The 16,067-nt window shown below is 41.0% G+C and overlaps 2 protein-coding genes across 8 annotated transcripts in view; one reads left to right on the top strand and one right to left on the bottom strand.

The window, feature by feature from the left end:
* LOC105485149 (chaperonin containing TCP1 subunit 6B) overlaps positions 1 to 16,067 on the top strand; it is a 53,190-nt gene that overhangs the window by 11,531 nt on the left and 25,592 nt on the right. For 2 of the 7 annotated variants that reach the window (XM_011747366.3, XM_071082724.1), the window contains 3 exons: positions 9,733 to 9,796; positions 10,683 to 10,817; positions 14,724 to 14,897. In XM_011747366.3, the coding sequence (XP_011745668.2) occupies positions 9,733 to 9,796; positions 10,683 to 10,817; positions 14,724 to 14,897 (373 nt within the window). Of the gene's footprint in view, positions 1 to 7,969; positions 8,132 to 8,163; positions 8,367 to 8,428; positions 9,601 to 9,732; positions 9,797 to 10,682; positions 10,818 to 14,723; positions 14,898 to 16,067 lie in introns of those variants that run through there. The other 5 variants (XM_011747365.3, XM_011747367.3, XM_011747368.3 and 2 more) reach the window with 5 other exon arrangements.
* LOC105485150 (zinc finger protein 830) lies at positions 6,273 to 7,864 on the bottom strand. The gene has a single exon (XM_011747370.3). It carries the CDS (start codon positions 7,862 to 7,864, stop codon positions 6,698 to 6,700), a length of 1,167 nt encoding a protein of 388 aa, XP_011745672.3. The 3' UTR covers positions 6,273 to 6,697.

The raw sequence follows: 16,067 nt of genomic DNA, 5'->3' as shown, positions 1-16,067 counted from the left end.
CTGAGACTGACTCAGTATCATGAGAACAGCACAGGAAAGACTTGTCCCCATGATTCAGTTACCTCCCACTGAGTCCCTCCCACAACACGTGGGAATTCAAGATGAGATTTCGGTGGGGACACGGCCAAACCATATCAGTTGGTGAGTAAAAAATACTCTATGCAAGTATATATTAATATTAAATAATAATGAACAAGGGCTTTGGGATTGTTGCCTTGAGTCAGTTGTTTCACTTCAGAACCTCAGCTTCCTCATCTGTAAAATGAAGATTTCATATACTTCACAGGGTTGTGAGGATGTGATGTGGTGTATACCAAGCCCTAGCATAGGGCCACCCATATGGTAGGTATCCAGTCAATAGTAGCTATTATTAATAACCTGATCAGCTGGCTTGATTGATACCACCTTGTAACTACACTTGGCAAAACAACAAGCAAACAAACAATACACAACAATGAAAACAACGAACACCACATCATCAACCGCTTCGTGTGGTCCTCCTCATTCCCCTAAAGATGACTCTTGGCTTCCCAGTGTGCTTGAAGCTCACCAAATGCTGCTAGCAAAATGGAGGTGCGGCCAGATGGAGCTGGTTTCCTCCTCTGAGAGACTGGGGGTACTTACAGTGAAGGATGGCTAAGTGCATAGATGCACTCTGAAAGGCTTTGACTGCCAAGAGACAAGGGGTGAGCGTGGCTGGGGAATAGTGAGTGCTTGCTGGCTCTGTGATCTTGCCCTGCCACTTTCTTCCTCCTGGTATCAAGGTTGCCCAAGAGCTCCCGCTGACATGTGGAGGTCCCTCTTTGCCTATTTGGTGCTATGAGGAATTCCTGTTGGCTAACTGTGAAGGTGGCCCATTGCACCCTAGAGGCTGTTGTGTATACCTCCTTGCCCTGTTGTGTGCTCAGAATAGGTAAGGGCTTCGTGTGCCAGAGAAGTAAGGAAGACGCATAGTAGGAAAAAAGTACCTCAGCCCTCTGTCCAAGCTGCTGACTGACTTACTCTGGTTCTGATTTCTGTAGTCAGCTTGATCTTTCTGCCACTTTCCCAAGCAACTTCCAGCTATGTGGGTGATATTCATTCAACAGGTGTTTATCGAGTCCTATTATGTGTCTGACATTATTTTAGGTTGCAGCTAAGACAGACAAGATCCCTGCTCTCATGGAGTTTACATTTTAGTGGGGAGAGTTAGATACAAATAAACAAGCTAACTTAAGATAGTGATGTTTAGTGAATTCATAAAGTGTTTTGAGTGACAGGTGGCTGTTTATGCCATCTGAGAAAGGGACTTTAGAGCTGAGAACTGAATGATTGAGAAGACTGCCATGCTATCTGAAGTCACATTCCAAGCAGAGAAAACCACAAGGGTGTGAGCCCTAAGATGTCACATCCGAGGGCTAGAAAGCTAGCTAGTGAACTGGGAAATAGAGAATTAAGGGGAAATGTGTAGCAGATGAAGTCAGAGAGGTATGTCACAAGGTGCGGGTCCACAGATCACACTCAGCCCACAGTGTTTTTGATATTTCACTGAAAAACAATCCTGACTTGCTATTTATCTTAAGTCAAAAAAAAAAAAATTTGGGCCGGGTGTGGTGGCTCGTGCCTGTAATCCCAGCACTTTGGGAGGCCAAGGCAAGCGGATCACAAGGTCAGGAGATCGAGACCATCCCGGTTAACATGGTGAAACTCCGTCTCTACTAAAAATACAAAAAAATTAGCCAGGCATGGTGGCGGGCACCTGTAGTCCCAGCTACTCAGAAGGCTGAGGCAGAATGGCGTGAACCTGGGAGGCAGAGGTTGCAGTGAGCCGAGATCGCGCCACTGCACGACAGAACGACGCTCCGTCTCAAAAACAAAAACAAAAACCAAAAACCAAAAAAAAAAAAAAACCACCAAAACCAAAAAACAAATTGTCCATGCCACTATGCCAGGCCGTTATTCCTGAATAACAGTTGCATTCAACGTAGAACAGTTATGCTCTCCTGTCCCCTTGCACACCACTTTAATGGGGCTTAGTGTCATCAGTTTGTAAGTAGTAGACATTTGAATTAGCAACCCCTGAATACCATGTGGACTTAATAAGGGCTTGGATTTCTTACCCCCACCACCCCCCAGTGTGATGGAAGCATATAATGGTTTTAAATGATGAAGTGTCTTAATCTAAAATTTTAAGATCATTCTGAGTACTCTGTGAGAATAGATTGTGATGAGGGTGAGGGGATAGGCAACAATGAATGAGATGTTGGTGGCTAGGGCCAGTGAGAAAGAAGTGGACAGATTTTAGGCATATTTTAGAGGTAGAATGGACAGGACTTAACTAGTGCATTAGATTTGAGGGAAAGGAATGACAATGAATGATGGCCCCCAGGGTTTGCCTTGAGCATCTGGGTGGGTAGTGGTGCCATTTACTGAGACAAGTCTCAGTAAAATTTACTCAGTAAAATTTATTGAGACAAGTTCTCAGTAAACCTGAGAACAGGTTTGAGAAGAAAATCAAAGCTCTGTTTGAGAGTTATTCTATTTTGGACACCTATTAAATCTCGAAGTGGAATGTTAGGTAGGTACTTAGCCAAGCCAGAAGCTTAGGAGGAAGGACAAGGTTGGAGATATAAAGTGGGAATCTTCAATACATAGGTGATATTTAAACCCATAGGAATGGATGAGATCACTGAGGGAGGAAATGTAGATGTAAAACTGAATGTGGGGAGTTTTGGCATTTTTTTTTCCCCCTGTTCAAACTTTTTTTTTTTTTTTTTTTGAGAGATGGAGTCTTGCTTTGTCACCCAGGCTGGGGTGCACTGGTGCGATCTCAGCTCACTGCAACCTCTGCCTCCCGGGTTCAAGTGATTCTCCCACCTTGGCTTCCCAAGTAGCTGGGATTACAGGCATGCACTGCCAGGCCCAGCTAATTTTTGTGTTTATTTATTTATTTTTTAGTAGAGATGGGGTTTCACTATATGTTGGCCAGGCTGGTCTCAAACTCCTGACCTCAGGTGATCTGCCTGCCTTGGTCTCCCAAAGTGCTGGGATTATAGGTGTGAGCCACACAGCCCGGCCCTTGTTCAAATTTAAATCTTCTATACTCCTGGTATTATATAGGCTAAGACTATTAGTTTGAAAAAGCAATCTAAGGTTATCTATCTAGTCATCATTCCTATGAATATTTACTCAAACCCCCGGCACAACATCTAGCCAAACAGCTAGCCAATTGGTACTTGACAGGAAACACACTATTTCCATTAAGATCTTCCATTCTGTGTTCATCAGAATGAGTCCATGTCTTGCTGGACTCTCACCATACCCCTGTGAGGAATTACATATCTTCATGTTATAGTGGAGCAAATTAAGGCTCAGAGACGTGACTTGGCCAAGCTCATTAACCATTAAAAAGTAGAGTGGAAACTTGAATGCAGGTCTTCTGTTCCAATTCCATGGTTCTTTCCATTACTACACACTAATCTAGTGATTGTTACTATTAAAGATTTTAGGCCTAAATTACATTTTCTCCTGCAATTTTAATTCCATAGCCTATTTTGTCCCCTGGTGTGTAAAAAGCAGTAATTACTTCCATCATTAAATAGCAAATTTTAAGGCACTGGACACATATACATTTGAAGGCTAGTTGGATCAGCATTTTTTCCTTCTTCCAAGTTAGGTGTATTGATTTAAATTGGTAAGTGAAGCTGGGTGAGAAGATACCTTTATAGCATTTACACTTCTATATTGTGATGATGGCTGAATTAGGGGGCTTTCTAAAATGAGAAGTGACTGGAAGGAGTCCTTGGGAACAATTCTTACAATTTAGGAACAATGATGGTATTCAGTCAAATGCCAAAACCTGTTTGACTTAGCTCAGAGAAGGTATAATAATGGAGCTTTCCAATGTATAAGTGGATCAGGAAAGATGCACTAGCTCCTGTAGCTGTTTACACTGACCTCAAATTCAACAAGGACTCATTGGGCACTGATTATGGTCAGGGCCCCATTTCTACTGCTCTGGAATGGAGCTTTGAGAATCAGATTTTGAGGGCTTCCTAAAAGCCCAATGGGGGGGGGGTTCACATTAGTAACACACACCTGGCACTTATTAAGCAGTGTTACAATTAAGGACTCAATCTACAAGGGTAAATTGTTAACTTAGAAAGTTCACATTCCTTAGAGCTTGGTATTTAAGGTCCTCCACATGTTCCTAATCTGTATTTTCAATCATAATTCCCACTGTTGCCAGGAGTGAACCCTCTGCTCTAGTTAAATTGGATGCTGGCTACCTCCTGAGCATGTTTATCTTTTCACCTGGATACCTTACTCTTTAGATCTATGCTGTTTTTTATAGTAGTCACTAGTCACATATGGCTATTCAGTACTTGAAGTGTGGCCAGTCTAAACTGAGATGTGCTGTTAGATACACCTAGATTTCAAAAATGTAGTAAAAATAATTGATTTTAAATATTAACTACATATTGGAACATTAATATTCTGGGCATAAAACACATTAAAACTACTTTTACTTCTTTTTACTTTGGCTACTAGAAAATGTAAAATTTATGGCTTGCATTATATTTTTTGACTTTCTGAGACAGGGTCATACTGTTACCCATGCGGGAGTGCAGTGGCACAATCACAGTTCACTGCAGCCTCCACCTCCCCTGGCACAGGTGATCCTCCCACCTCAGCATCCCAAGTAGCTGGGACTACAGGTGCATGCCACCACACCCAGATAATTTTTTTTTTTTTTGTATTTTTTGTAGAGATGGGGTTTTGCCATGTTGCCCAGGCTGGTCTTGAACTTCTGAGGTCAAGTGATCCACCCGCCTCGGATTCCCAAAGTGCTAGGATTATAGGCATGAGCCACCACACCCAGCGGCATTATATCTTTAGTGGACAGTACTCCACTAGATTGTTAGCCAAGGCAATACTGGGCCCACCATTCAAACCTATATTTGTACTTTCTTCCTGGCGTAATAGTGATGAATGAAGGGAAAATTCTGAGTAACAGTGGGTTCACACATTTGAGGCAAGCAAGCCATGTCTCATCAAATGGAAGCTGCTATCACTGATCAGCTAGCAGCTCAAGGAAGAAGACTGCCAAAGGCAGCAGGACAATTAATAATAATTTGTGGTACACAGCAACTGTTCAATAAGTGTTAGATAAATCCTTTTAGGCAGTGACACTAAATACAAAATCTTGAATTCCGTACTTATCCCTCCTGTTTTTCTTCTTCCACTTCTAGTCACTAAAATTTAGCTATTCCTTTGAAAATCTTTCACTTCTATTCCTTTTCTCCCAATCCACAGCTAATCAGTCTTGTCACCTCGCTTTTGAAAATATAGTTTTCAAATAGCTCCTAGTTTCCTTCTACCCTCCCTGTGTTCATTCCATTCTATATACTGTTAATGTTCCATGATATTTCTTTGCAGATGTCATTCTTCGCTCAAAACCTCCATTTTCATATGAACTTCATAAAAAGTTTTCACTTAGCATTCAAAGCTTTTCAAACCTTATCTCTTGGTACTCCTCTCCATAAAAAAGGAATTTAGGGAAACTAGATTGAGTTAATATATGTGAAGCACTTACAACCATACCTGGCCCATACTAAGAACTATATAGGTCTTAGCTATTATTATTATTGCTCACTTTTATTTGAATATGCTGTATGCATTTCTACTCCAGAACACTGCTAAGTCCCTTTTCCTATTTGAGTACCTCAATCTCTAGAGGAAGGAGTGATTTAAACTATCAATGACCAGCAAGAGCCAACTGTTACTGCTGGAAAGACAACTTAAATATTCTTTCTACAATAGATAGGACCTGCAAACAAGGAACTCTAATTTACCACCAAATAACAAAATTTAAGACTGGATGAAATAAATAAAAGATAATATTTCCTTCATTCAAGAAACAGCAAATTTATGGAATGTTATTTAAAGAAAAACATAAATGGGTTCTGGATTTAGGGCAGTTACTCTTTAAATCCTGGCATATATTGGAATAACCTGGGAGCTTTAAAAAAACACAGTTGCCTGGACCTCATCCCAGATTTATTGAAGGGGAAGGCCTCAGACACTTGAATTTATTTTAATATTTCATAGGTGATTCTCACGTGCAACCACATCTGAGCAGCATTGGTCTAGTCCAGGGAAACTGGTTTAGGGAGGCTGATCGTGTTTGGCATATATTTTTCTGTTTTTAAAATGAAGCATACTAAGAGAACTGATTAACCTATAATGACTTATGTGTTCATGAAGTGTTCTAAAAAAACCAAAGAAACAAGAAAACAAACCTTTTCAACTTGATGTAGGGTTCAGAAGATAAATACATTACAAATACCACAGTGAGCATTCATCTAAAAGTTTGCCGGTTGGTCTTTCTATTAATTAAAAAAATTCAAAACAGAATTACTTAATATAGATTTAACTATGTACAATATTTACAACGAAAGTATACAGTTAAGTCTGTTGTGGAACAGTTGGCATTTTGGTATATAACACTTCAGAAATTTCAAAAACAACTTTACCTCAAAAACATTTTACACAAATTTTCCAAAGTGCTGTAGCTCACTGGCTCATTTTATCTTAACAATCCAGTTTAGCAATCCAGGTACCCAAATCTCTAGGCATGAAGTAACCGATATACTACTGAGAGACAGCACTTTTATACAATAGCAGAGGCTGTTAGAAACCTTGGGTCTTTAAAACCTTATAACAATGCCCCTTTCACTCTCCAATCCTGAGACAACAAATCCTGTAGTTCCCCCTCATCATCGCTGTCAGCATTCTCTTCTTCCTTTTTCTGCAGTTCTTTTATGGTCAGGATTTCTTTAAGTTTATTTTTTATTTCATCCTGGCGATTCCGTAGCTTTTCCACCCGTCGATAACACTCTATCTGCTCATCGATCTCCCCAATCTGGCGGTCCAACCGTCCCTCCTCATCCTCTTCGGCAACTATGGCTTCGGAAATAGTGTTGACCTGCCTCATGGCTTTTTGGAATTCGTCCCACTCTTTGTCCATCTGATCTTTTGGGGCATCAACCTTTCGCACCCTTGCATCTACCTCAGGGTCGTCAAAAAAACCTTCCGGTAACGCTTCCGCGGTGTTTTCTCTCCTTTCCACTACTTTTTCATGTATTTCTGCTTTCTCAATTGACCCTGAATGAGGAATTATGGGGGCCTTGGGAGGATTAGTACTAAAGAAATCGTCTGGCAGCACACTACTTGTTACCTCCCGCGAAGAAGAAACTGAGTGCTCCTTGCCCTGTGCGTCGGACAGCGGCTTGCTGGCGTCCCCCCTTTTTCTTTCTCCATCTCCTTCCTCCTCCTCTTCCTCCTCCTCCTCATCTTCATAATCGGGGAGTAAACTGAGTCCTGAAGGCTTACTGGAAGTCGTTCTAATGAACTCCTTTCCTATTTTGTCAAAGTTGGTGGGCAACGCAGATGTGGAGGGCTGTACCTGAGGCACCAAGGTGGCCTTCGCTCTCTTGGCGTCTTGGCCGTCTGCGTCCGGCGCTTTCCTCTTGACGGTCTGAGGCGCTGAGCTGGCGGACGAACCCTGGCTGGCTTCCTTCGCGCCTTTCAGCTCGGCCACTTTCTCTCGGTGCTGCTTTCCCAGGACGTGAGTCTGCCACAGGAGCTCGCTCTTAACCGGGGTGTTACACAGGGCACAACTCAGCTGCCCCAAACGGTTGTACTTCGCGAATGGAGATTCTATCCGTTTCCGATTGGTGCTCAGACGCTGCTTCTCCTTCATTAACCGCCGCAATTCTTCCTGATTTACCACTCGCTTCCCGGCCGGAATCCTAGCGGAGGCGGAGGACGCCATCTTGGCGACCAGACCCAAAGCGATTCTGGTTTCCGTCCGGCGAGGCATGATAATGTCACTTCCTGTAAGGGCGATGATTGGCCGAGGTTCAAGAGAGCGTGGCGTAGCGTTGGCGTTTTTGCTCAGAATCGCGACTAAGGCTTTTTTTTTTTTTTTTTTTCCTGTGAACGATTAGGCTATGGCTGCGATAAAGGCCGTAAACTCCAAGGCTGAGGTGGCGCGGGCCCAGGCAGCTTTGTCTGTCAATATATGCGCCGCCCGAGGGTTGCAGGATGTGCTGCGGACCAACTTGGGTCCTAAAGGCACCATGAAAATGTGAGACGGCGGTTGGAGCGGCCGTTAGGCGGCCGGGGGCTTGTTGGGTGTCCTGGAGCCCTCTGAGGCAGGCGTCCGTGGAGCGCTGTGGATGTTCTTGCGAGCTTGATTTCCCTCATTCTCATCCCTGTCCTGAGGGTATTTCTCGCCTGGTGAGGTGGAGGAGAAAAGCCTCCCCTAGAAGGCCCCAGGAGTGAAATTGTGACGCTCCCCCGACACCCTACTTTTCGTCAAGGTTCATATGCAGTTAGAAAGTCAGTTAATTTAGTGTCTTATTGGAAACATAAAGCATTTAACTTCTCTGCTCTTTAAGACTGTATACCTTTAGTCCATAAATTCAACAAGTAGTTAGTTTTGTATTTTGTGTGGCAATGTATTGTAGTGGAGAGGGCACAGGCTTTGGAGCCAGGAGGGCATGAGGTCAAATCCAATTTCTACTTAATACCCTGTGTCTGTGGTTCTTCATATGTATTCATCTTTTCAGTATATATTAAGCACCGTTTTCTCTAGACAAGAGTGAGGAAAAGAGACCAGTGAGGAAAAAAGGGTATAAGAGGAGAGACACATCCTCATAGTAATGAACAAAATAAATTAATATTAATGGTAAAATAAGTCACTTAGGTACTAGTTGCTGGGACACAGAAATGATCAAGATACAGTTTCTGTTCTTAGGGAGATGTGGTAGAGACGGATGTGGTAGAGTAGGATGTGCTAATTATATATAGATGCATATGATTATGCTGAGGAAAGGGAATAATTACTGATGGCAGAAGGACAAGCATCTTAAATGATGTTTGATCAGAGTCTTGGGTTGGAAGAGGGAGTAAAGGCCTTCTGGGCAGAGTAATTTCAGGAATAAGAAAGACCAATGGTGCAAATCCAATAGAAAAAACAAAACATGGTGTATTAAGGGAACCAGAAGATTTGCTTGTGGGAAAGTAGATGAGTCAGGGAAGAGAGACATAAACCAGATTGAGAAAGGTCAAGTGTCTGCTGTGTTTGGATTTTAACTTGAAAATGATGAAAAACATAAAAATCATTGGAGGACTTTTGATCAGGGAACTGACTGAATCACGTTGCCTTTTAGAAAGAAAAATGTGTGGAGGGTGTATTTTAGTTTGGAGATAACTGGATGCTATCCAAGGTAGAGATGATAACAGTGGAGATGGAGAGAAGGGGGCAGATTCAAGAGATATTTAGGTAGTAGAATTGATAGAACTTGGTGATCTAATAAATGCAGGGATGAGGGAAACTAGAGTGACTGACTGAATGAAAACGTTCACCAAAATAAAAACCTGCAGGAAATTTGCAAATTTGTGCTTTGTAGACTTTCAAGTATTCTTTGACCAAACCACTTTTCATAACTCATCAACTGCTTTTATCTTTAAATCTGTAAATGGTCCATTTGGAATGAAATTGCCATAAGCTGTCCATCTGGGGAGAAATGATTCTGTGAGCTGCAAATGGTGGTAATTACCATGGCATATTCCCATGGTACAGTAGTTTTCCAAGCCCAGTTCCCTCTGTTGAGGATAATGGGATGGCAAGCACTGGGAGTGTCTTCCTACCACATGAAGTTAATATCGTTGTTCTCTGAACAGGCTTGTTTCTGGTGCAGGTGACATCAAACTCACCAAAGATGGCAATGTGCTGCTCCAAGAGATGGTGAGCTGATGCTGCTGACTTTAATAAACCTTAATAAGCCTTAATTAGGAGCATAGTAGAACTTGTGTATCTGTAAGCCAAGGCTGTCAGCTAAATACTGCAGTCTTGAGTCTTGAGATATGCTTGTTGAATTAGACTTCAATAAAAAAATTTTTTTTGGCCGGGTGTGGTAACTCACTCCTGTAATCCCAACACTTTGGGACGCTGAGATGGCCAAATTGCTTGAGCCCAGGAGTTCAAGACCAGGCTTGGTGAAACCCGTCTCTACAAAAAAAAAAAAAGAAATTTGCTCAGTGTAGTAGCATGTGCCTGTAGTCCCAGCTACTCAGGAGGCTGAGGTAAGAGGATCACTTGAGCCCAGGAGGCCAAGGCTGCAGTGAACTTGAGATCGTGCCACTGCACTCCAGCCTGGGTGACAGAGTGAAACACTGTCTCAAAAAAAAAAAAAAAAAAAAAAGAGTTTTTTTTTTCTGGCTCTTTCCAAGTCTTTGTATACTTATACATATGTTGTATACTTAGACATACTTATAAATTAATAATATCTTTTAGGGTACTGCCTTATGTTCTTTGTAATTATGGAAAAATAAAAATATCCTTTGCAAGTTTAATAAATGTATTCATTTTGAGATTGAAGGATTTAATCTTATTTTAGAAATGTCATTGCATTCTGAAGCAAAGACTTATGAAATCTTCAGACCTCATTACCTGTCACTTTTAAAATTTTGGACTTGACATTTAGGTATTGATATTACAAAACTTGTAAACTTGTAGAATGAAGCTTATTTCATTTTTTAATTTTACTGCTGACCCCTAGGTTATCTTGTTTTTGGTGACCTACTTTCTTATCTCATCCTCTCTTTTTAAATCTGTTGCTTGCTTTTTCCAGCAAATTCAACATCCAACAGCTTCCTTGATAGCAAAAGTAGCAACAGCTCAGGATGACGTCACAGGAGATGGTACTACTTCAAATGTTCTAATTATTGGAGAGTTATTAAAACAAGCTGATCTGTACATTTCTGAGGTATTAGAATTTCACAGAGTTTATATGTTATTTTGAATGGCAAGTTATTTTTTTAACTAGTAAAATGATTGCATTTTAGATGTTATTTTTGTTTTATTTAATTAATTAACTATTTATTTTGAGACGGAGTCTCACTGTGTCACCCAGGCTAGAGTGCGGTGACAGGATCTCGACTCATTGCAACCTGCGCCTCCCAGATTCAATCGATTCTCGTGCTTCAGCTTCCCGAGTAGCTGAGATTACAAGCCACCATGCCCGGCTAATTTTTGTATTTTTATTAGAGACAGGGTTTCACTATCATGGCCAGCCTGGTCTCGAGCTCCTGACCTCAGGTGATCCACCAGCCTTGGCTTCCCAGAGTGCTGGGATTACAGACATAAGCCATCACGCCTAGCCTAGACAGTTAATTTTAATTAAGATATTCTTGGACAATTATAAATGGAAATAATAATGAACTTTGTTGGCCAAAATACTGCCTTTTATTGGAATTATATACCTCTTTTAAAAATGAAATATTTAAGAGACATAAAAAAAGTAAAAAATTACCCATGTATCCATGGGTAATTAAGAAAGTAAAACACCATAGATAAAGTTGAAACCAAATTATGCACCCTTGTAAAACAACTGGAGAAAAATTATTGAAGGTTTTCTTTATTGTGAATTTACCTTCCTTTCTAGTTTCATTTTTCTTTATAAATCATCTACTTCAGCCAGAGTCCACCTTTGAAAACATCATGTACGTTTCTACCTTTCTCTAATTAAGTATCTCTTTTCTCCGTATCTGAACTTTTTCTGTCTTTCAGGGACCATTTCAGCAAAGCATAACCTTGTCAGAAATGATTCTCTGTGTTTCGTTTAGTATTGGGAATTTTCTATTAATTCAGTACTTGCAACTTAGGATGCTTTTGGCTGTAAACAACTTGACTGAAACTCACTTGAACAATAAGGAAATGATTATCTCCCATAATAGAAAATGGAGAGATGAGGCAGACTGTCTGGTCATAAAATTCAGTCTTCAAGTACACAGATTCTTTGTCTCTTAGCTCTTCCACTCACAGTGTTGTTTCATCCTAAGAGTATTTCCATCTGGAAAGTAAGAGGCCGGGCGCGGTGGCTCAAGCCTGTAATCCCAGCACTTTGGGAGGCTGAGGTGGGTGGATCACCTGAGGTCGGGAGTTTGAGACCAGCCTGACCAACATGGAGAAACCTCATCTCTACTAAAAATACAAAATTAGCCGGGTGTGGTGGCGCATGCCTGTAATCCCAGCTACTCAGGAGGCTGAGGCAGGAAAATCGCTTGAACCCAGCAGGCGGAGGTTGCAGTAAGCCGAGATTGTGCCATTGCACTCTAACCTGGGCAATAAGAGTGAAACTCCATCTCAAAAAAAAAAAAAAAAAAAGGTAAGACTGGCTGGGCACAATGGCTCATGCTTGTAATCCCAGCACTTTGGGAGGCTGAGACAGGAGGATCACTTGAGCCCAGGAATTTGAGATCAGTCTGGGCAACATAGTGAGACCCCGTCTTTAGAAATAATAAAAAAAATTAGGCTTGATGGCATTCCGCATGTGGTCCTAGCTACTTGGGGAGCTGAGGCAAGAGGACTGCCTGAACCCAGGAGGTGCAGGCCGCAGTAAGCCATGATCGTACCAGTGTACTCCAGCCTGGGTGACAGAGTGAGACTCAGTCTCTAAAAGAGAGAGAGAGAGAAGAGAGAGGACAGGACAGAGGAGAGAGAAGAAAGACTGTCAGAGGAAAGTAGGCAGAGGGCAAGATAAAGCCATTCAGGAGGCTTTTCTTTGGTATGATTGGGCCAACTTTAGTATTATGTCCATCCCAAGCCAGTAACAGTTTTTATGGGAATTGACTTAGACTAATCAGGATCTACTCCTTGAGCTGGGGATAAGATCAGCTTTCTCCAAAGCACAAGTGGGAGAGGGAAACCCAAACCAAATTAGGGTTGGGTTAGGAAGAAAGGAGTTTGGCAAGGGTGAGATGCTAACAGACATTATGAAACTTTGTGACCGTACAGTGATAGAGCTGGGCACAGTATGTGATAGAATCACTGAGGCTGGAGGGACATCCTAAACCAGCCTGAAGCAGTCAGGAAGAACTCTCTGGAGGAAGTAAGACCTGGCCTAAATCTTCAGGATGAGGAGAAGTGAACCAGACAAAAAAGCGAGGGTTGAGGAGAATGGCTTTGCAGGCAGAAGGAACAACATAAGCAAAGTCACAGAGAAGACAAACAACATGGTGTTGTATGAAGCTACAGGCATTTTGATGTTGCTGGAATTTCAAGGGATGTGAACAGTAGTGGAGAAGAGGCTGGAGAGGGAAGTGGGAGCCAGATCACAGAGGGCATATAGTATGCTAACCAACAAGCTTAGACTTCATCCAGTGGTATTACATACCAAACATAGAAACATACTAATGACTGATACGGTCAGATTGGCATTTTAAATATTTGGGGGATGGTTTTAAGGGAGTCTAGACCAGAGGTTTTCATAGTAATCTGGATGAAAGATTGTGGGGTCCTAGCTTGAAGACATTTATGAAAATGGTTAATAACATAGCCTCTAGAGTCACGTCTCATGGGTTTAAACAACCTGGTTTCACTTCTTATTATCTTGGTCATCTAAGGCAAATTACATTATCCCTTTAAGCCTCGGTCTTCTTATCTGTGAAACAGGAAAAATAATAATACCCACTTCATAGTGTGGCTAGAGAATTAAATAACTCGTGTAAAAGTCTTAGTCATGTCCAGCACAAATACTCAAATGTCAACTTTTAAAGATTATTATAGGATTGATGTAAAGAAAAGAAGTAAGGGAATGAATTAGACCAAGTGCTAGCTTTTACAAGTTTGTGTATTATTTTATGGAACAAAAAATACTATTAAAAATATTTTGTCATAATTTTAGACCTATAGAAAAGTTGCAAGCACACTACAAAGAATTCCTGTATACTTTTTACACAGATTCTTATTTTCTTTTCTCTCATTCTCTGCCTGCCCTGTTCTCTTCCTTAGTATCAGTGTACATATTCTTTTTAAACTCTATGTTGCAGACGTGATCTAAATATTTTAGTGTATGTTTCTTAAAACCAGGGAATTATATAATTGCAGTATAGTTATAAAAACCAGGAAATTAATAACAGTAACACATTGATACATTAGTATTATCTAATCTGCATTCTATTCAAATTTCACCATTTGTATTAATAGTGTTCTTTATAGAAAAAAAAGATCTAAGTTCATGCATTGCATTCAGTTGTTGTGTTCCTTTAGTATCCTTTAAGCTAGACTAGTTCCTGAGGTGCCTTTTATGCTTCATGATATTGCTACTTTTAAGGAGTACCAGCCAGTTATTTTGTAGAAAGTCCCTCAATGTGGATTTGCCTATTTCCTCAATTAAACTTAGGTTATAGATTGTTGGCAGGAATACCACAGAAGTGTTGTGTTCTGCTGAATGCATCATATCAGCAGGCATGTAATGCCTGTCTCTCTCATTACTGTGATGTTAACTTTGATCTCTTGGTGAAGTGGTAGACACCACAGTGTTCTGTCTGCCACTTTTCCCCAATTCAGTGGTGGTTCTTTTCCTCTGCATTGAAAAGAATATTTTTGTGTGTGCCCATTCAGAAGGGCACCACATGCCAACAATGTAGTCAAAATTTTTGGAAATAAAAAGGACTTTTGTAATTTTTTGTACTAGACTTGAAGCTTTACTGTAAGTTTGAGATTATTTCAAGTATGAAGCACTAAAATGACTTATAGATTATGTACACTTATATATCATGGCAATAATGTGAGTAACTGTTTTTGGGCATAATATATTAATCAGACAGGTTGGTTACTTTTACATTGGATGACTTATTTTATAATTTATAATTTTACGTTGATGTAACAGGGCCTGCACCCTAGAATAATAACTGAAGGATTTGAAGCTGCAAAGATAAAAGCACTTGAAGTTTTGGAGGAAGTTAAAGTGACAAAGGAGATGAAAAGAAAAGTCCTCTTAGATGTAGCTAGAACATCATTACGAACTAAAGTTCATGCTGAACTGGCTGATGTGTTAACAGAGGTATGTTATTAAACTTTTGCATTCAGAATAAATATAGCCTAGCGCATGGTGATATTTTTATTTTTTCTGTAAGATAATCAAGGATTGCATGTGGTTTTTTGGACATAAAATACGGAAGACAGACAGTTACTGTATAGGCCTAACTGTAGATTAGATTTGACTGGTGAGAACAGTATTTGTAATTTTCAGAAGTATCATACTAGGCCTTTTTTTTGTGTGTGTGTGACAGAGTCTCACTCTGTTGCCGAGGCTGGAGTGCAGTGGCATGATCTTGGCTTACTGCAATCTCCACCTCCCAGGTTCCAGCGATTCTCCTGCCTCAGCCTCCCAGCTAATGCCTGTAGCTGGGATTACAGGCATGTGCCACCATGCCCAACTAATGTTTGTATTTTTAGTAGAGAGCAGGTTTCACCATGTTGGTCAGGCTGGTCTCCAACTCCTGACCTCAAGTGATCTGCCCACCTTGGCCTCCCAAAGTGCTGGGATTACAGGTGTGAGCCACCGCGCCCGGCCTCATACTAGGTCTTTTTTTTTTTTTTTTAAATGTGACTTGATAGTTGGGAGAGGTTTCGCTGCCTGCAGATCATCTCCTGTGGAAGCTCTTGAATAGTATACTGGTCTTTTTAAACCTAGAGGTCCATATTTTATTATGTGAGGTGACGCATGAGATAGTATTTTTAGCAGTGTACCTTGTAGATAAGGTTACCAATATAATGGAATGTGAGTGATGTGATATATTAATATATTAATATTCACATCTTGGAAATGTATATTTGTGTAGTTTATTTCTTTTACTTATTAATTTTTTTGAGACAGAGTCTTACTCTGTCACCCAGGCTGGAGTGCGGTGGCATGATCTTGGCTCGTTGCAACCCCCGTCTCCCAGGTTCAAGTGATTGTCCTACCTCAGGCTCCCAAGTAGCTGGGATTACAGGCACGTACCACCACGCCCAGCTAATTTCTGTATTTTTAGTAGAGATGGGGGTCTCACTATGTTACCAAAGCTTGTCTTGAACTCCTGACCTCAAATGATCCACCCACCTGGGGCTTCCAAAGTGCTGGGATTACAGGCATGGGCCACCACATCTGGCCAGTGTTTTGTTTATTTCTAAAGATAGAATATATACCATATAGGCCGGGCATGGTGGCTCACGCTTGTAATCCCAGCAA

This window comes from Macaca nemestrina, chromosome 17 (genome assembly GCF_043159975.1).
Source record: "Macaca nemestrina isolate mMacNem1 chromosome 17, mMacNem.hap1, whole genome shotgun sequence".
NCBI lineage: Eukaryota > Metazoa > Chordata > Mammalia > Primates > Cercopithecidae > Macaca > Macaca nemestrina.
Note: the sequence above shows the minus strand (reverse complement) of the source record. Positions and strands in the feature narration are given on the sequence as shown.